Source organism: Setaria italica, chromosome VII (assembly GCF_000263155.2).
Source record: "Setaria italica strain Yugu1 chromosome VII, Setaria_italica_v2.0, whole genome shotgun sequence".
In the NCBI taxonomy this organism is placed as follows: Eukaryota; Viridiplantae; Streptophyta; class Magnoliopsida; order Poales; family Poaceae; genus Setaria; species Setaria italica.
Window position 1 is genome coordinate 20212028 of NC_028456.1, and position 20293 is coordinate 20232320.

Here is a 20293-nt window from a genome sequence, read left to right on the forward strand (position 1 = left end):
TTGAGTGCGCTATCGGCCTCCGTCACCACTGGTAGGGCTAGCAACTGGAGCAGACTAACAAGCAAAAACTTAGTGGGTTACCATATTTGTTGTTGCCTTACTGGTGACTGGGGGCAGGATGATAGCGTGAGCAGAGAGACCATCAAGTTGATGGAATAGGGTTGGATCTAGTAGTAATGCAATTTATCTTGTAGTGGAGCAACTTGAGGGGGTTGATTATGGCCCCTATGATCCCATGTACAGCACCAGCCATAGCCAATAAAGCCGTGGCACGTGTGAGCGGAGATGGCACACTATATACTAGGAGAACACAAGTAGTCCAACCCATACGATGCATCGTACATGGTGCAAAACTAGCGATACGAAAGTTGGAGAAGAACATCGAGGGTAGCGAGAGTGAGACAACCAACAGCAGGGAGGCGGAGAAGAACATCGAGGGTAGCGGGAGTGAGACAACCAATAGCAAGGAGGCGTCCTTGCTTAGATACGTATCAGAATGTGAGTTTATGGTGTCGTGGAGTTGGTATGATGGAGGGAGGCAGTGTACAAGTATATGCATTGACACCAACATGAGACAAATGAATCCCTGGATACCTGAATTTTGCAGCAAGCAGTAGCAGCTTGGAAACGAGAGATACTTCGAGTACAAACATATGTTGTATATAGATGTGATTGTAGCTATAGCACTCCTTCTATTTAAGATTATTGTTAGGAATAGACGAAAGAAATCGACATCCATAATGAAAAAAATACAATATTGAATCTAGGTGCGCTATTTACGTGGGAAATCTTACTAGTATAACTTATTTAGTAGATAATATTACAGTTGTGGTAAAAAGAGATCTATATCACATAATGTTTGAATACTAAATCAAGGAGAAAGAGCCTGGTGGCATAGACATCAGTAACCTTTCCGCTCAAGATCAATTATACTCCCTCCGTTTCAAATTATAAGTCATTCCAACTTTCTTAGAGAGTCTAAACATCTCAAGTTTGACCAAATTTTAGAATAAAGTACTAACATTCATGATACCAAATAAGTACCATTAGTTTCTTCATTAAATAAATTTTCATAGTATATCTATTTGGTGCCATAAACTTTTGTGATCCTCTCTATAATTTTGGTCAAACATAAAATGGTTTGACTCTCCAAAAAAGTTAGAATAACTTATAATTTGGAATGGAGGGAGTAGCTACTGTCAGGACTTATTGGATTACTCCTCAACCGTTCATCATTGGGTGTGTGGTAGTTTAGTTTTTTTTTTGCGAATAGTGTAGTAGCTTAGGTTAGAAAAAAAGGTAAACGCTATATCTAGTGATATGAATTTCCAGGATCATTCATCTCTTGGTTAGAAAAAAGGTTTTTCTAGTCCTGTGATGAAAGGTTGGAGGCCAATGTGATGTAATCTACAGCAACTAGAGGTGAAGATCTATTATTATTATTATTATTATTATTATTATTATTATTATTATTATTCCCTCCTCTCTTTCCCTTCTTCCTTAGTGGTGGTGGGGGGAGCCCCTCCCCAGCCCCCATTCTAGATCCACCCCTGTACATCAACAATTCCCGTTGAAGCTACTATATATATTTAGTTAATTTCATCATTCTTATCGAAAGTTTTTAAATGACTTATGGAAAGTTCTAAAGGCAAATTTGCCGTTACACTCATTCTTCTTCACAGTTTAGTGATAAGCAGTAGTCATAGTCAATGAGAGATTAACTTTACTTAAATATTGGTTGAATGTATTATGATAACATGTGATGTAGTGCAATTCAATCTTTCTTCCACATGCATTACAGCGTATATGCTACATATAAATCATACTGAAAATAAGGAAGCACTACAAAGAGGGAAAGTAGGCGAGCGTCTTCCTAGAGCCAGTGGTGGGAACCGAGCATCACACTGATTGCAACCAGCTCCTTCTGGCTTCGTCACGCCGGCGCACTACTGAACCCCAATGGGCTTAGGTATTTGTATTTCTTTAGCGCAGCCATCATCTTCTTCCCGAGTCTCGGCTCCTCCAAGCTCTCCGCGGGGATGACCATCGTCCCTTGCTTCAGTTGCCGCGAGGACCACATCACGCTTCTCACCACGTGAGGAAGGCTTAGGGGAGCCAGTGGTGATGGTGTCCTTGAACTGCCAGAACCGGAGGCACTCCACTCGACCTTGTGGCACGGAGAGGAGGTTTGGACCATGACAACGATGTCGCGGGTTGGGAGTGGGCCCATAGGCCACGACGTTGTTAGGGGCGGACGATGAGCCCGTCCTGAAACGGCGAAGGGCTCCCGCGACCCCCATGATCTGGAGCAAGCGCTCCTGGATTGGCGCAGTCTAGGAGGACTACAGGTCGAGCCATCAAGGGTCAAGACTGCCCGCGCATCATAGTCGCGGCAAGCAGTATAGGCAATTGGCATTGTCATTATCCGAGCCCAGGAGGATAGTATGCGGGCGCTTGTGCTCACCGGTGAGAGGGCTGCTGTAGGCCCGTCACCATTGCCGTCATCTTGCCCTGCCCTCAAATCGAATCCGCCTGATTGCCTACAACTTCTCTGCTGATGGAGATGAGGCGGAGTGGAGATGAGCAACGACACGAGAAAGGCAAGGCGAAGCGTCCACAGGCTTGCGACCGTGGATTGAAGATCCTATGGTGGAGAAATATATGGGATGTGGTGCAATGCTAAGCGATCTTCTCTGCTGATGGAGATGAGGCGGAGTGGAGATGAGCAACGACATGAGAAAAGCAAGGCGAAGCGTCCACAGGCTTGCGACCGTGGATTGAAGATCCTATGGTGGAGAAATATATGGGACGTGGTGCAATGCTGCGCTAGAGGTTGGAGGCATGATTCGGTATACACAAGATGTGTACTCCCTCCGTAATAAATTTGAAGTCATTCTAGGCGATGCTTCATCGATGCAAAAGGAAGTCGTTCTGGCTTGAGGGGCCGGTTTTTGACGCGTTTGCCCCTGCGACGCTTTGTTCCGCGCGCCTGCCGGTTCTCCGTTCGATGCCCAGCACGCTCGCCGCCCGCTTCGTTAATAGCCCAGCACACTCGCCGCCTGCTTCGTCGCTCGTGTCAAGGCAGTAAACACACGCAAAATCGTGTTAAAACAAAAAAAACACCAGCCAAGGGAGTCAAACCCTGCCGGCAAGCCTCAAGTCCCACCCACCTGACCAGTCCAGCTACGAATCGTTCTCGTCTAGGAGTCACCCACAGACGTATTTAATAAGGGCAAACATGAAAAAATACCACTTAATTAATGATGTTTTGGTAAGTACAATCATATCCTAAACGACTTTTATTTTCTATATGGAGGGAGTATGTGTCCTAAGGATACCAGCAGTGGGTTTCCTGAGAGATTGTCGGGACTCGGGAGTGCCTGATGGTGGTGCGCGTGTGGGGGCGGCCCAGCTGTTCAACCTCCCGCCGTGCAGCCCGGTCAGCGGGTCAGGGCATTGGCATCCAAGACTCCTGCTGTCTCTGCATGCGCCGCGGAAGCATGTCTTCTCGCGCGCGCGCGAGTCGTGCGGGGACGCGTCACGCAACCATCCAGGTCAGCGTCGTCTCGTCCCCGTGAACGGAAATGCAAGGAGCAGGCACACGGAGCCGACAGCCGAGCTACGAAATCGATCGTATCGACGGCGCCAGTAAGCCCCAGAACTGAGAGACGGACGGACCCCGTGGCTCCTCACGTACTAGCAAGCGGAGATTCTCGGGGAACGCTCGGCGCCAAGCAAATCAAAATCAAGGGATCACTGCGTCTACGTCGGGCCTCGCCCGAGATGGTCGGGTCAGCGTCGCCCCGTGCCCCGACGAGACCGCCGGTCACGAGAGGCCCCAGCGGCGTCGCGACGGCGGGACGAGGGCGAATCCTCGAGCGCGGCGCTCGCGCGCGGCCCGGCCGGCTACTAGCACTGTTCTGGCCGCATGGGCCGGTCCACGCCACGTGCCTCATCATCCCCCCCGCCTGCTGCGCCGCTTGTGCGCCCGTGAGCCCAACCCAACCACGACGAGTCCACGACTAGATGAAAAGGGAGGGTGTTGTGCCTGCGCGCAGCAGCAGCCAGCAGCCGCGCCCCCGGCACGGCAAAGCGAAAAAGCGGCGAGCAAAGAGACCCCCCACGGGGTATCGGGTTGCCGTCGGGTGGGTAGCCTGGCATCACATTCCTGCCTTGCCTTCCTCCTTGTCCCTCTCCGACGGGGGAGACCCGGATTCTTTCTTTTTTCCGCACCCGCACTGAGCCACTGCCACTGACCGCACGCTCTCCGACTCCGCTCTCCACTCCCGCGGTCCCTCCTCCGCCTCCACCCGCGCCTCCTTCGGCGGCCGCGCGCGCGGCTCGATGCGGCGCCGCCTCGCGCCGGCGCTACTCCTCGCCGCCGCGCTGCTGATGGCGGCGCGCCCGGCCCCCGCGGCGATCGCGGCAGGTAAGCGCCCCGCCGTGTTCCACCTTCCGGCCTTCCCTCTCCTTCTTCACCGCTCCCATTCTCCGGTACTCGGCCGTGCTAGTGCCCAGCACGGTTCGCTTCCCTCGCGCCCGCTGCCCGGTGACGGTGATCACTGGGTGTCTGGGTTTTGGGCCCTGATAGGGTGGCCGCCGCCGGCGGCGGCTGTGCTCGCCAGTGGAAGCAGAAGCACGCTGCCCTCAACCGGTGCTTCGATTTTGTCTCGCTCTTTGCTCCACCATCTGAGTGGTGATTCGTTGAGTTCATGGCACCTTTCCTTTTGCTCGAGATTTTAGGTGACGATTCTGCATTTCAAGTTCGGATTAGTTCCCCAGAGCTGCATTATTAGGAAGTCGATTACATTCTTTTCTCCTGATGATTTGAGAAGGGGTAACCTCGCTGGGGAACAATGCCTAAGCACAAGTTCTTCGGGGGCGGCGCATGTACATGGGGGACCTGCTTCGCTCTCGCAGTTGGAGTCCTCGCGCCATTCAATTCGCTTACCTAATGGGGTTGCTGTACTGCGCTGGGGTACACACCCTGTGCGCCTTTCGGAGCCGCTCAGGTCTCTCTCGGCTTGCTTGTGTAGCCGTTGGATTTTGCTCTCCCCAGGCTCCGTCCTGCCATTCGGGGGTTACTGAATCACGAAATTGTTTTGACTTCACCTTCACCTGATGTTTTCACGTGGAGTGTTCAGACTTGTGCTCTAGAAAGAATACTGCTGAATAGTTGAATTTCATGACTTTGTGGTCATACACGCCTATCCGTAGCCCGTAGGTACGCTACATTCTGAAATATCTGGTTATGGCATGTCCGACAGTACGATGAAATCGGGGATCGGATTTGGAATTTATTGCATGTTCTGTTGGGCGTGTCTATCTTGTACTGGTCATGTGATCTGAGGCATTCACTTCTGTTTCTGTTTTCTATGATGCATTTGGTGTCATGAACAGAAAGAGCAAGCTGCACGACTTCATTGCAGATTTTGTTCTTTCTCTGTAATATCTCCCCCAAATTTCAGTAAAGATATGGAGTGATATGCTGGTCTTAAAAAGTTATTTATTATTTTTAAGCTTTCTTGTATCCATATATTTGTGGCACCATTCGTTATTCATGATCGTTCTTCAATCATGCAGATTGTCCTTTGGATTTGAGTTGGCCCAACTATGGACTGATAGCTTCCGTGTGCTCGGATCAAAATGGACACTCAAAATGTTGCCGCTACATCAATGCTGTTCTTGCAGTCTCATCTGCCATGTATGCAAACACAACAGGCACACTTGGGGTTCCGGATGAATTTTCTGATGCCTGCATTGCCAATATATCTGATACATTGGTGTCGAAGGGGATACTGCCCACTGCTGCTTCATTTTGTGGCCTTGGGATCAAAATTCAAGTGTCCTATCAATGTGTTGGGATGACCACCATCGTTCAAATGTTGCAGTCTCCAAATTTCAGTGATGTTACAAGAAGCTGTGCAACTACACTTTCAGATGATATCACTTGCAAGAGGTGCTTAAACTCTGGTCTGTCGTATCTCCGCCATCTCGTGGGGGAGCAAGATAATGTCACGTTGAATACCTGCCGTGATGCTGCTTTTGTTGCATTTGTGAGTCAAGGGAATATATCTACTGTTGATACAGCCGGTTGCTTTTTTAGCGTTCAGGGGCTTAGTGCTCTTCAAGGTTTGCATATTTGATAAAATTAATTTGCCTTCCTTTTCTATAGAATGGGCAGTGTTATTAAAAATTTGTTGGGCATAAGTTCTTGTAAATTCTGTAAACTTAGCCGTGCAACATCTTCTTCTTGTCATAAATGACTTTTCTTTCTGTTATGTGGAGCGCATCACCTTATGCCTGGCACCTCACATAATCATTACCTAGTTTTTTCTTAAGTGCATAAATACCAAATGATTTCTCTGGATATTTCTTCTGATTCTGTGAAGCAAGTTTTATCCATATTAGTATGCTAATATAAATATGAAACAATAGGTATGCATCTTAATGAGGCATTCATAGTAAATATTTATTAGTACCAATTTTTTGATGATATTTAGATTTTTTTTTGTAATAGTTAAGTATGAACATACTGCTTTTTTTAGCCTGTGCATATGTTTTCATATTAGAAAAAAATATTTCTATATATTGTTGGTAAGATGAGCTCTTGCTTTACATCTGCTTTTGTTATGCATATTTGTAGCTGTATTTCTTATACTTCTTGATATGCTTCTTTTTCGTTGACAAGTTCGATACTTAGGTATATTAAAGTGTGCTCTTCTGAAATTATTTGCTTGTTGTTGTTCAGTAGTTTGTAACTTGACTTTGTCCAATATGTGACCTTCTCAATGTTGAATATATAATGCAGTGAACATCTCTGGATCAGCCCCAGCTGGACTTCTCGCGCCAGATATATCCCCTAGCCCACTTACAGTGCAAGTTCCTGCAGTGCCACCCAAGCATCATCGCAGTTACAAGCTTGTTCTGTTCCCAGCAATTGGAGCTTTGATTATAGGACTAGCAGTTTTACTAGTGACAGTACTGATTCTGCTGATCTGTAGAAAGAATAAAGAACTCAAAAAGATAGAAGGGAATAACCCTATCGATGCATGGAGTTTCTCCTGTGTCAAAAAGGGCCAAGAAGGTAAGAATTTCCTGATTTTTTTATTGTGCAGTTGTAATTCTTTCATGAATGTTTACTCATTTGGATGTGCAATTGTCCTCAATAATAAGGTTATTGAATACAATACAATTGCTGGATACTAGCTTACCATTTTTTTGTGCAATATGCTTGATTTAGATGACACAAACACTCTTTTATGGATTGTGAATGTGATGATAAGGGAAAGGAGTCAGAATGAGAGTTGTAGCACATGATCCATGGCAAACATGAGGGAAAACATAAGGCCCTAGATCCAGTCAATATGTTTGACTGCTTGCAGCTGTTCGAATAAAAAAACTACCATTTATACATCAATATCTCGTCAATTAGGTATGCCATTTGTACCTAGGTGGACCTACATGATTTCTAACTAAAATGGAAATCGGCATACCCAAGCCAAGGAGGACTGAACTCGGGTGGGGGTGTACACTCACATCTCCCATAAATCGTGCTAGGCTCAGTTCCTTTTAGCCATTATCCTTAAGCTATCAATCAATAATATGGAAAATTATGTGTGGTCTGAATTTTCTCTTGCTGCAGTGCATCATCCTAAATTCTATGATGGACTTCCTGCAATTTATTTTGCAATCTTATGGTTCAAAACTGGATAGGTTGATGCCTGAGGCTGAATCTTCTAATTACTTTACAACCAGAATCAGTTCAAGAGCCATTTCAATTTACTTGACTAACAGGAGGCTTTTGCAGGGAATTCCACTATTTTTGGCAGATTTAGTTACAAAGAGATGAAGAAAGCAACAAGGAACTTCAGCACAGTGTTAGGCAGAGGTGAAAATGGTACAGTATTCAGAGGCCAACTGAGTGATGGATCTGTGGTTGCTGTTAGACGCGTCGAGAGTTCGCCAAAACAAAGTCAGCAAGAATTTTGTAAAGAAATGGAATTTCTTGGGCGGTTGCATCATCGGCATCTTGTCGGACTAAGAGGCTTTTGTTTAACAAGATTTGAGAGGTTAGTATCTGTCATACATAATTGAGTTATCCACCAATTTATGGTTCTTACAATGCCCTGTAATCCAGGTTCCAGGTGCATGAATACATGGAAAATGGAAGCCTCCAAGATCACCTACATTGTAATATGTTATGTTTTGTTCTCATTCTTCTTATGGCACATCATTTTTCGAATTGCGTACTGAAAAGCATTTTGCTCTTCGCAGCGCCAAATAAACATCTGCTACCGTGGAAAAATAGGATCCAAATTGCCATTGACGTTGCTAATGCTTTGGTGAGTTTCAGGAAAACAGTGATCTCGATTGTGCATAGGCTTGTTCTTTTTCTTTTTATTTTTGTACAGAAGTCATTGATCCTTATAGTGCTAGACTCAGTAGTTGTTTGTTACAATTTTATCAATGTGTGCCAAACCTACATCAATCTTTACCATGCTCGTTGTCGTGACTATATATATTTCTATCGTTTGGTTGCAGGAGTACCTTCATATCTACTGTGATCCTCCTCTATACCATGGCGATGTTAAGCCTAGCAACGTCTTCTTGGACAAGAATTACCTGGCAAAGGTAATCCGTGCAGAACTTTGTCACAATTTGCAATCCTTACTCTGCATAATAAACTAACCGTTTATGTTTCAACAGCTTGCTGGTTGCGTTCTTGTGCACCGCCCAAGTAGTGGCAATACAACTCCCAGTTCCACCCCAGTGAATGTCAAGATCCAAGCAACTCCTGGTAAGGCAGCACTCTGTTTGAACTAATACTATCTGCATTTTTCACGGCATTTGTGATTTTTTTAATCCAAGAGCCAATGTCATGACTAGTACTGTACTTCGTACTTGTATCTCATCAGTAGCAATGTGTCACCAAAATCTCTTGTGAGCAGGGTACATGGACCCTGAGTACGCGGTGACGCAGGAGGTGACCCCGAAGAGCGACGTGTACAGCTACGGCGTGCTGCTGCTGGAGCTGGTGACGGGGAAGCCCGTGGTGCAGGAGGAGAGCAACCGGAGCCTGGTGGAGTGGTCCCGCGAGCTGATCGGCACGGACTGCCGGCTCCACGAGCTGGTGGACCCGGCGGTGGCGGGCGCGTTCGACCTGGACGAGCTGCAGGTGGTGGCGGACGTGATCCACTGGTGCACCCACCGGGACGGCGCGGCGCGGCCGTCCATGAAGCAGGTGCTCCGCATCCTGCACGAGCGCCTCGACCCGCTGTCCGGCCGGTTCGCGCGCGCCGTCGAGGGCGAGGAGGGCTACTACTACTGCCAAGCCGCCGGCGGCGGGTGGCGGGCCAAGGGGAAGCAGGCGGGCGGCGGCGAGGTGGTGCAGTTCAGTGGCGAGGTGGCGCGGTCGTGGCTGCCGTCGTCGAGTAGCACGTCCCGGTCGCACTGCAGCCGCAGCGTGCTGCTGGAGTGCAGCTCGCCCGACGAGCAGCGGCTGTCACCGCCGACCCACGGCAACGGCGCGTTCCTGGCCTGAGACAGTGAGACCGGCCCGTTGAGTGCAGTGCAGTGCAGTCCGTTCTTTTTGGTCAGCGGTAGTGGAGGAGCCAGCGGAAAGCGCTGCATCGTCGCGTCGGCAGATTGTGCAGGCCTGGCCTGATGCGCCATTTTTTGAGGGACTATTCATGGTACGGTTCAGTTTCATGGTGGTTCGTTGATGAATGATGATGGCCTGGCCGGTCGACGCAGTGCAGGATCCTGCTGCGAGATCGGGAGGGCCAGGGCCCAAGGGGCCAGGGGAGCCTGACCTCTGCGTAGGAGTGCGTGATGGGAGATTGAGAGCGACTGCCTGGTATCTTTCAGTTCCCTAGGTGTTGGTGGTTGTTTGCCATTGATCGCTGCATTGATGTGCGTTTGGAACGTGCCTGCGCATTGAAGTCGTGATACCAGCTTTGGCTTCTTGCTGAGGCTGGGAGGTTTCCCTGTGGACTATGGTTCGATCGATCGCAACTTTTTGTCTACTCGCTTCTCCTACTCGTATGTTTTGGCTTCCCATTTTATTTGAAGCTTGAAGCAGAGTTTTTTTGAGCTGCATGCGAGCGAGTAATGGAGTAACGTGCAACAATCCCCGGAGCTAAGCACCTGCGGACAAGGCACGTCTCACGCGCGCCATCCGCCCTCGACGCCGAGGCACCAGGCTACCAGCACCACGCCACCACCCCTCCAAGATAGGGCGAGGCGGGTGCTCCGTCATGGGCGACCAGCCGTCCATGCGACACGCAGTGCACGAGTCCTGCTGCTGTGTGTAGCAGAGCCGAGCAGAAGCACAGCACCATCAACCGTGGTCGAAACTTGAGACTTGAAAGTGTCACACCCTCGCGTGGGGTGGAAGTGGTGAGATCAACCCGTGTCTGGAGGACGTGGAGCAGGAATTCGGAGCTGAAAATCCGTAGCTCGGCGTCCAGAGCGGCTCATCTTGTTGGTCGGTGAACGGTTGGGAGTAGCGGGATCGGAAGCTCGAACCGCTCGTTTTCGTGCGGTTCCCAGTTTCCAGGTTCGAAGTTGCAGTTGAAGCTCACCGGTGCACCGTGCACGGCACCACGCGCTTGTCGATTGAATGAACAGAAGAGCCGTACCGACTGCCCCGAGCCGAGGGGTGCCGTGGTGCCCCCGCCACCGGAGGTCAAGGGCGGCATGATCAGCCGATCACGCCCGCCGTCCCGCACGCACGCGCGCGGCGTGCCTGGGCTGCCGGCAATCCAGGGGGGCGGGGTGCCGCCCGCGCCGTGGGGCGCACTAGCAGTTCAGTTGGGCGGTTCCGCCACATGCCAGGCAGGATGACCAGATCCCGTCGGCGTGCGCGCGGCCGCAGCCTTGCCTTGCCGCCCGCCGTGGGGTTGTCGTCGCGGCCAGCGAGCGCGGAGTCGACGTCAGATCGGCCGCTGCCCGCCGGCGGACACGACAAGGCTGACGTACCTCAGGCGCGTGCCTGGCGCCAACTGAACTAGCAGCAGCTTTTTTACCTGCGAGCTTATCATCTACCGCGACGGAATCAAAATGCTCCCAACACTTGCACACATCGGCTGATCGGCGGAGGATGGTTTAGCAGGAGCACTGGCTAGATCGAGGGCACGTGAGCTTAGATCGGTCGTCCGGCAGGTCAGGCGGGGCGAGATCACGAAGGATCTCATTCCCGTCTCGCCGTTTGTGCTAGTCTGCAAGTCTGCACGGCCTGCACGGATGGCTGGATCGATCGTCAGGGGAGCTGGACGCGGCGGCCATTTGTTTAGGGATCAGTGCCGGTGCCCGCTCGGAGTTGGGCCATGTTTAGTTACTCCCAACTCCCAACTTTGACACTATGCAAAAAGAAGATTCCCCATCACATCAAACTTGCGGTACATGCATGGAGTACTAAATGTAGATGAAATTAAAAACTAATTGCACAGTTTTGTTGTACTTTGCGAGACGAATCTTTTGAGCCTAATTAGTCAATATTTGGACAATAATTCACAAATACAAACGAAACGCTACAGTGTGCTACAGTGCTGTAACAGTAATTTGGCACCTCCCAAATTCCCCAACTAAACACGGCCTTGGTAAACTTCTGTCGGTGGGATCCAAAGTCAATGCTCCCGTTCACGGATCACGGCTCACGGATCACGACGCGGCTGCACGCGGTCTGCGCTCCACGGCTCGCGGTCGCGGCCCCACGTACAGAACGGTCGCCGCGTTCTGCAAGAAATCCATCGGTGCTGTCACAAAAGGCAGCTGCGGTCTGCACTATTGCGTCCGGAAAGCTGGGCATGTACAACGGTAATTAATATGCTGTCTATTTTGATGCCACATAAGCCTGTTTTGCTGAGTTGGATCAGAGAGAAAGAAGAGAAAGGGAAGACGTCATCGCACGAGATAACGACGCGCGGCCCGTGCTCCCACACCCGTCAACGGCTTTCAACCTCCGTTGTCTGAACCACCGTTGTTCCGCTCAGATCCGATGAGAAATCCCCGAAATCGACCTCCCGCTCCACCTCTTACCTCCTGCGCAAGCCTGCCGACCTTGTCATGCCTCGCCGGTCGTCGTACCTCGCCTCACCGGCCTCGTCGTGCCTAGCCACGCCTCGCGTTGCAGGCCTGCCCCGATGCGCCTTGGAGCGCCAGCCTGCCTCACCGTGCCGCCGCGGCTAAGCTGCGTCGTGCCGCGCGCACCTTGCTTCGCCGGCTAGATTCACGTTGCCGGCAGTGGGTAGCGCCGTGAAGGACGAGATGGAGAGAGAAACAAGAGAGATTGTGGGATCAAAACTCAACCTCACGTGAAACGGAGTTAAGGAAGGGATAAGGAGTTATCTCTTAACAATATAACATTCTTAAAAACAAGCAACATTGGTACACAAATATAAATATAATCTTGATCAACATGATTCATTGTATCATGCATAAATTAAATAATACATGAACATCTTAATAGACAAGTTACCATATAAGTTGTCTGTTTTACTGCCTACGTGCAATATCCAAGGTACTCAGACAACAACCATCCGCACTGTTGAACGTACCCCTTGACCACGGCGGTGTAATCAACCAACCAGCGATGCGTCCGGTGCCCGTGGCTCCCTTTCTAGTCACCTGAAAGTGCAAGCGGGGGGCAGGTGCGAGGGGGACAAAACTACAAAAGGGAGACAGTCCACGGCGCGGGCACACCAGCCGGATCGGAACAGATAAGACCGACCGAGCGGAGCCGATGTGCACTCAACTGACGGATGGATTTGAAAACGGAGGCAGAGCAGAGAGAGTAACCAAACCCAAGGGACGTTTTCTATAATCATCCAGCTAATACCTGGGCTGTAAACAATTCCCTGTAGCCAGCCAGCCGCCCCGCAAGTTACCCGCACATGGGCTGGAGTGCTGGACGGCCGTTGCGTTCTCGCTGTCCCCGACGTCACACGTATTGCCATTGTATCTCGACGCCCGCCGGATTCAGACCGTAGAGAGGTAGGTGCCGGGTTGCCATCGCCTCGCCCCGAGTCGACACGGTCAGCCGCCGCCGCACGTCTCCACGAGCGTTCCGCGCGACACGTCCATCGTTGCCCCGGCAGATCACACGCGGTTCAGGCTCGCTCACCGACCCCCCGGGACACGGAAGCCACCAAGCCATCTGCCCTCGGCCTCCGTCCGGGACGCGCCCGCACGCCACCCAACAACCCGCGGCGGGGCGGGGGGGCGAGTCGGGGAGTGGTGGGCGCGCACCACTCTACTTCTACCGCCCTGCCCGCGGCGCTGACCCAGCGCACGCACACCACAGCACACGAACACAAAATGCAGCGGCAGCAGCAGAATCCCCCGCCGCCGCCGCACCGGCACGCGAAGACGGACTCGGAGGTGACGTCGAGCATGGCGCCGTCGTCGCCCCCGCGGGCAGCCTACTACGTGCAGTCGCCGAGCCACGACGACGGGGAGAACAAGACGGCCGCCTCCTCCTTCCACTCCTCGCGGCGTCCCCGCCGCGCTCCTGGGGCGGGCGTCCAGGGACTCCTCCTCCTCCCGCTTCTCCGCCAGCGCCAAGGGCCCCTCCTCCCGCGCCGCCGCCGCCGCCAACGGCTCCGGCTCCGCGCCCGACCCCCGCGCCGCCGGTGGGGGACGCGGGCGCCGCGGCGGAGGCGGCGCGCCGTGGATGAAGGAGGCGGCCATCGAGGAGGAGGGGCTGCTGGGGATGGACGACGACGGCGACGACGGGTACGGCGGGTCCGGCGGCGGCGGGTGGAGCGGGATCCCCAAGCGGGTCCGCTACGGGATCCTCTTCGTGGGTGCATTCTTCGGCCTCTTCTTCTTCTTCGCGCTCATCCTCTGGGGCGCCAGCCGCAACCAGCGGCCCGTCGTCACACTGCACTCCGCCACGTTCCACCGCTTCGTCGTCCAGGCCGGCACCGACGCGTCGCTCGTCCCCACCGAGATGGCCTCGCTCAACGCCACCGTCAAGCTCACCTTCCGCAACACCGGGACATTCTTCGGCGTCCACGTCTCCTCCGAGCCCGTCACGCTCTACTACACGCAGCTCCAGCTGGCATCCGGCAATGTAAGCCACTGCTCATCCCTCTGCCTCCTGCCGCGCATGATCGATCGATCGAGTCTCATTTACTAATTCGCTCAATTTCAAGGATGCTAGAGTAGCACGGTACATATGATTTGTCAGTTTTTGATGCTGTTAGAATCTGAGGAACTGAACTATGCAGTGCAGTCTCAGTAATGGCAGTGGCGGTTTCTTAGTGCAATGGTCTTAGTGCAGAGTCTCAGGAAACTTGTCGCTTTGATGCCAAATTTCAGGACAAGGTTTCTAGATTTCTATGCTAACCGTTAGGATACGTTAAACATCAATTTTTTTTACATAATCTCCCAAACCAATAGTAGTCTGCGAATGCATAATGTAAAGAACAGGGCACACATTTTTCAGTCATTATCTTTGCTTGTAGCAGAATAGCAGTAGATATATGAACGCTGGACTACAGCTGCACACTGACGTTGACCCGAACAACGCGCGGTAGCGGTTGCGGTCGACAGCGAACCGCTGACGGGAACACGAGAGCACAGTCACCGGCCCATGCCGTGGAAACTCGAGAACACACAGCTCATCCCTCGCAGTTACCCACACCATCTCCATCGCTAGCTGTCATCCGGCTCACCCGGGTCGCCTTCCTGCGATCCTGCATGGCTGCACATCGCATTCCGCATTTACGTTAAAATTCAATGGCGATTCCTTTTATTTAATTTTTGGAAAAGAAAAAGGTTCTTTGCTTGGCGAGATGACAATTGACCGTGGCTGGACGCTGCAGATCAAGTACTTCTACCAGGCGCGGAAGAGCCAGCGGAGCCTGACGGTGTCGGTGGTGGGCGACAAGGTGCCGCTGTACGGCGGCGGGTCGAGCCTGAGCAGCACGCCGACGACACTGCCGCCGCCCAAGAAGAAGATGCCGCCGGTGGTGGTGCCGCCGCCGCCGGTGCCCCTGCAGCTGACGGTGCGGCTGCGGTCGCGCGCGTTCGTGCTGGGCAGGCTGGTCAAGCCCAAGTTCCACAGCGAGGCGCGCTGCAAGGTCACCATGGACCAGACCAAGCTCGGCAAGCCCGTCTCCCTCAAGAATGCCTGCACCTACAGCCACTGATAGCTCATTATAGATATGCATATCCATTGCTCGTCTGCTGTGGCTGCCGTCTCCGTCGTGGTCGTTGTTTGTTGGTTGGTGTTCTTGAACTCTCTCGGTCGATATACTGCGTGGCGTGGTGGAGAATTATATTGGTCGATTGCTATGTACAGAGGAATTTTTGATGTGGGAGAGTTTGAGATGGAATAAGAATTAAACGTTTCTTTCTTGATGATGCGGCGCTCGTTTGAAACTTGGATTGGATCAGAACAAGCTTTGTCAGTTACATGTTTCAGAAGCCATCTCGTCTCCAACAGATAGATGGCTCAAATCAACAGCTACCGTTCACCTGAAAATTCTCCTTATTTCACCTCAAATCACCGAGGTCTTGTTCTTTCATCTGAATCTGACGAATGTAGCAACAATGGTTCCCCCCTAAAAAAGATCATCACAAAGGAGGACCCGATCGAGATAAATGAGCAGATCCGTGTCACTGTTGCAAAGTAGGGAGTACGCACGAGATGCATCAGTCAACTGCAGTACCCTGTTCTAGCGATCAGCCGATCCTAGCGCATTGAATTGAAGTACTAGCAGGGTTCAGTGAAGGCGTCAAGGGATGGAGCTCACATGGACGCTGTCAGATTCAGGCAGGCAGTCAGAGATCGGAATTCATACTGCTAGTAGCTCTCAATAAACAAACAGGCATCGAATTCAGGCGTACAGGGGAAGTATTATCCTGACCGCGTCCCAGCTGAAGCCGCGGACCCAACTAATGCGAGTAGTTTACTCTGGCGGCGCACTAAACTATGTTCGGAGAGGCGAGATGCGTTAATAGCTGAGCACATTGTTGCTCTGTTATAGAAAAAAAGGTTCAGCAGATTGCTTGGGATTTGGGAAATGGCCGTGTTAAGCTTGGTCACATTGAACTTGTTGTTTCAGTTTTTTTTTAAATATTCAAAATACTTGTTGTTCTACAAATCGTAGACAATTATGGTCGACGTTCTCCACTCTTACCTATATTTATCAAGAGGGGTTTAAAACCCCTACCGATTATATATACAAATTAAAAGCAAAAAAAAGAAGAAGAAAGAATAGAGATATAACACAAAGCAAAGTGTACAAGATAGGAAGAGAGAGAGAGAGAGAGAGAGAGAGAGAGAGAGAGAGAGAGAGAGAGAGAGAGAGAGAGAGAGAGAGAGAGAGAGAGGTGAGAAGGGATAAAATCGCACAAGGGGACTCTAGCCAGGATCTAATTTGAGGAAAATATTTCTTCTTCGCACGAAGCGTAAGCATGTCGAATTCAGTTTTGAAATTTGGCCTTGCAAGTTGGGACTGTTGGTGGCGCTTGGTTGAAAATGCAATTGTTCCTGACTAGCCAAATACTCCAGAGAGGAGAATAACGATTTCCATAAAAAAAAGGTACTGTCAACTGATTCTTGAAATGGCTCGTGGGGGTCATCAGAATACTGAAACTTGGACAGAGATTAGGCCCCCAACAAGCAATAGCAAAGGGGCATTACAGAGAATACCCTCATATGAGGGCAAGTCCATGTTACGTCTCTGTAGAAGCCCTATGCTACTCAGGCACTCAGCCTGCCCTTCGTTAGAAGTCAGAGAAAAAAACGTTATGTTTAAGCTGGCTACAGGATGATTTCCAGAGCCATTTAAAAGATGGCGGCAGGATCAGTGTGCCCGGCTACAACTTTGTATGCTTTTTTTTTTTGAAACGAAACAACTTTGTATGATTGCTAAGAGGAGAAATTACAGTTGCCCCAAATGTACTTGCAATGTGGAACATGGCCCCATTATGGCATAATTTGTGATTTTAGTGATTGAGTGATAGCATAATCATTAAGACTAATGGTTTGTCAAGCATGTGTCTTCTAGATTTTCTAGGTCCCAAATATGTAAACTAAACCATGCCAAGATCGTACTCAAGCATCCAAACCATAGTATTCTTGATAGCTAATTCATGGTATTCAAGCATCCAAGCTATGGTATTCAAGTGACAAAGCTATGGTATCTAGGATTGTTCTATGGTATTCAAGCATCCAAATGATACAGAAAATCCAAAGATGTAATCCTCGGTGTGCAAGTGGTGGTATTCAACACAGAAAAAGGTACCATCGGATGTTCCGATGGACCATCCAAGCCAGCGTCGGAGTGAGCATCGGATGAATTGGTACAACTGCAGGTGGCAACCTGAGTCAAGACCATCGGATGTTCTGATGCCCCATTTTCAAGAAGTGTCGGATGACTTCTGAGGTAAAGATGCGAGAATTAGAGGAAAACTCTAGACCATCGGATGTTCCGATGCTAAGTCGAGAGTAGTGTCACACGAAGCATATTTACTTTGGAATCGTCCAGAGAGGTTTTGGGAGAAAACCCTTCTGCACCGAATGATCCGATGGTGCCATCGGAGGAACCATCGGATGAATTTTGGATGTGCCAGTGAAGAACTTGGGCGTGGGGAGGCCAGATGTTCCGATGCATGCCAAAACAAACCATCAGAACATCCGATGGTATACTTTAACTAGCTGTTGGAGCAACGACTCTTTGATACCTTGGGCTATTTATACCCCCTCCATTCGCCCATTTGATGTTGCTGGAGTGTGCAGGAATCTATTGGAGATCAAGACTCATCAAGAACACATCCAAGCCACCAAAAATGCTTAAGTGATATTCTAAGGCTTAGCACAAGCTTATGAGAGTGATTAGTGTTAGGATAGGCCTAGAGAAAGAGAGATTGCAAGGTGTGCCTACCTTGCGATCGGTTCTAGGAATGAACCACAGTTGTACAAGGTGTGCTGGTGCCTTGGAGCTCTGGTAGCTCGCCGGCAAGTTTTCGACCCTCCGGCTTGATGTGGAGCGGCGTCGACGACCGTGTGTGGGGGACGTGGAGTCCTCCTTCCTTAGTGGAGAAGCTCCTTAGTGGAGATGGCATCAAGATGACCGGGGAACTTGGCGTGAGCCTTAGTGGCCAAGCCTTTGTGACAAGTCAAGGGCCGTCCTGGGAGAGACTTAGTGATCGGGAAGCAATACTCTTATGTGAGTGCTTCAACAACGTGAACTAGTGGTGGCTTAGTGCTTACTGATACCATGGGATAAATCATCGTGTGAAGAGTTTGCTTCCCCTCATTTCTTCCTTTACATTTCCGCATTTCATACTTCCAACTTGTGTGCATTTACTTTCTTAGTGTAATATCTTGCTAGGATTGACTTTAGGTTGCAAAACTTATTTTGGATGAGGGTTTCACATTAGATTAACCATTGTTGCATGTCTTGATAGCACGATCTAATTTAAGTTTGATGAAAAATAGTGGAAACTATAGATTGTCCCTCCCTCTCTCCTACGACACGAGCACAATGTTTACACGATTCCTCTGAAAATACTAGGCTCTCAAGCTTAAACTGCAAGAGCTGAAACTGATCATAGGCATGCGGGGACAGTTGGAGGTTACTATCAAGGCCAACAACCCTTTGGACTTATGTTCATTTTTTTTTAAGGAAAAGAGATCTGGGAAGGCCTGCTGTGGCCTATCTATATTTTAATTGCACCATTAAATAACTTCCTTCTGGCCTAAACTACTACACTCGCCTGACATTGGTGAAGTCTGTGCTCACGTCTCAAGCGGTCTACTTCCTAACTTTATATGCGGGCTCCAAAAGCGGCCATGAAATAGATCGATGGGAAGCGAAAGCAGTTTGGGCTGGAACTGGATCTTTGACGGGAGGGAAGTGCAAGGTCAACTGGCCTCGTTCCGCTGGGCCAACTAAATCAGGAGGCCTAGGTATTCTTCACTTCGGCAGATTTGCAAGAGCTCTAAGGTTACAATGGCTTTTGCATGAATGGTCCGATGAACAAAAAATGTGGATTGGATCGGAAACCCCATGCAACTCAACTGATAGAAAGCTCTTTGCAGCCGCAACCTCACTTCAATAAGGCGACGGGAAGAAGGCGATATTCTGGCATAGTGCCTGGCTACAAGGCCGACGGCCTTGTGACATTGCACCTAATCTCTTCACAATTTCAAAAAGAAAGAACAGAAGTGTAGAAGCGGCATTGTGCAACAATAGATGGCTTAAAGATTTGAACCTGCAACACGCTGGGTTCTTGCCTCAGCATTTTGTCGAGTTTGTTCAGCTATGGCAAGCCATCAGACACATACATCTACAACCGCGAACTTCAGATACGATTACTTGAAAGCTAACAAAAGATGGCAAGTATACCACAGGTTCAGCTTACAGAGCCCAGTTCCTAGGATCGATGGACACTAATTTCCACTCCCTGATTTGGAAAATATGGGCACCCCAAAATGCAAGTTCTTTGGCTGGTTGGCTCTGCAGAATCGACTCTGGACTTGTGACCGAATGGAAGCTCGAGGCTGGGACAATAATGGCTGTTGCCCGCTTTGTCGTCATGATCCAGAGATCGCAATCCACCAATTTATAAAGTGCCATTTATAGAATGCAGATTCACAACAAGAATTTGGTAGGCCTTAGCAACTTGGACAGCCACCGACAGCCTGCTGCCCAGTTCTTAGCCTGTCAGCAACTCAGTCCACCAATGGTGGGCAACCATGGCCGCACGAGGCGTCTTCAAAGGAGACGTGAGTTAAGATACATGAGACGCGTTTTTTTCCGTGTCTTCAAATTTTCATCTCTGATGACAAGTTATTGGAGACACGGATTTGGCAAATTCGCGTCTCCTATGGTAGAGTCATCAGAGACGCAAATTTGGTAACCCACGTCTCCAATAACCCTCATAGGAGATGCGGATTTGGTAACTCACGTCTCCAATGACCAATGACAGAGTCATTGGAGACGTGTTTTGTCAACCCACGTCTCCAATGACAAATTAAAAAAATAAAAAAAAGGAAAAAGAGGACAAATACACATTTTATTCATCATATACATTACAAATACATCACACAAATCTTATTTCATGAGGTGAAATATATAACTATGTTCTCATGGGAACCTCGAATGACATGCTATAGATGTTACAAGCCTCCTGAAAGAAATAACAAATTATGTTCTCATGGAACTTGGTAAATAGCAAGAAAACGAAATACAACCAATTATCAAAGATTCAGACTTCCAGTCGTAGAGAAAGATCAGTGGACTCGCATGATGGGATAAGTATGGGTGGGGAG

General features: G+C 49.9%; 1 protein-coding gene and 1 pseudogene across 2 annotated transcripts; both read left to right on the forward strand.

The window, feature by feature from the left end:
• The first annotated feature begins 4079 nt into the window (after positions 1-4079).
• On the forward strand, positions 4080-10034 carry LOC101764417 (probable receptor-like protein kinase At1g49730). 2 transcript variants are annotated; one of them, XM_014805486.2, is made up of 9 exons: positions 4080-4429; positions 5584-6132; positions 6812-7087; positions 7811-8072; positions 8141-8193; positions 8278-8345; positions 8545-8634; positions 8710-8800; positions 8952-10034. In XM_014805486.2, exons 1-9 carry the CDS (start codon positions 4345-4347, stop codon positions 9542-9544), a joined length of 2067 nt encoding a protein of 688 aa, XP_014660972.1. In that variant the 5' UTR covers positions 4080-4344; the 3' UTR covers positions 9545-10034. The 2 variants fall into 2 exon arrangements, with proteins under 2 accessions (XP_014660972.1, XP_022683773.1); XM_022828038.1 differs by lacking the exon at positions 4080-4429 and having other exon boundaries at positions 5759-5959.
• Positions 10035-13187: 3153 nt separating this feature from the next.
• Positions 13188-15372, forward strand: LOC101758030 (annotated as a pseudogene).
• Positions 15373-20293: the final 4921 nt, after the last annotated feature.

Coding starts and splice junctions, on each gene's coding strand:
- LOC101764417 (XM_014805486.2), top strand. CDS start 4,345: ATGCGGCGCCGCCTCGCGCCGGCGCTACTCCTCGCCGCCGCGCTGCTG. Junction 8,073..8,140: donor TGTTTAACAAGATTTGAGAG/GTTAGTATCTGT, acceptor CCTGTAATCCAG/GTTCCAGGTGCATGAATACA. Junction 8,801..8,951: donor CAAGATCCAAGCAACTCCTG/GTAAGGCAGCAC, acceptor TCTTGTGAGCAG/GGTACATGGACCCTGAGTAC.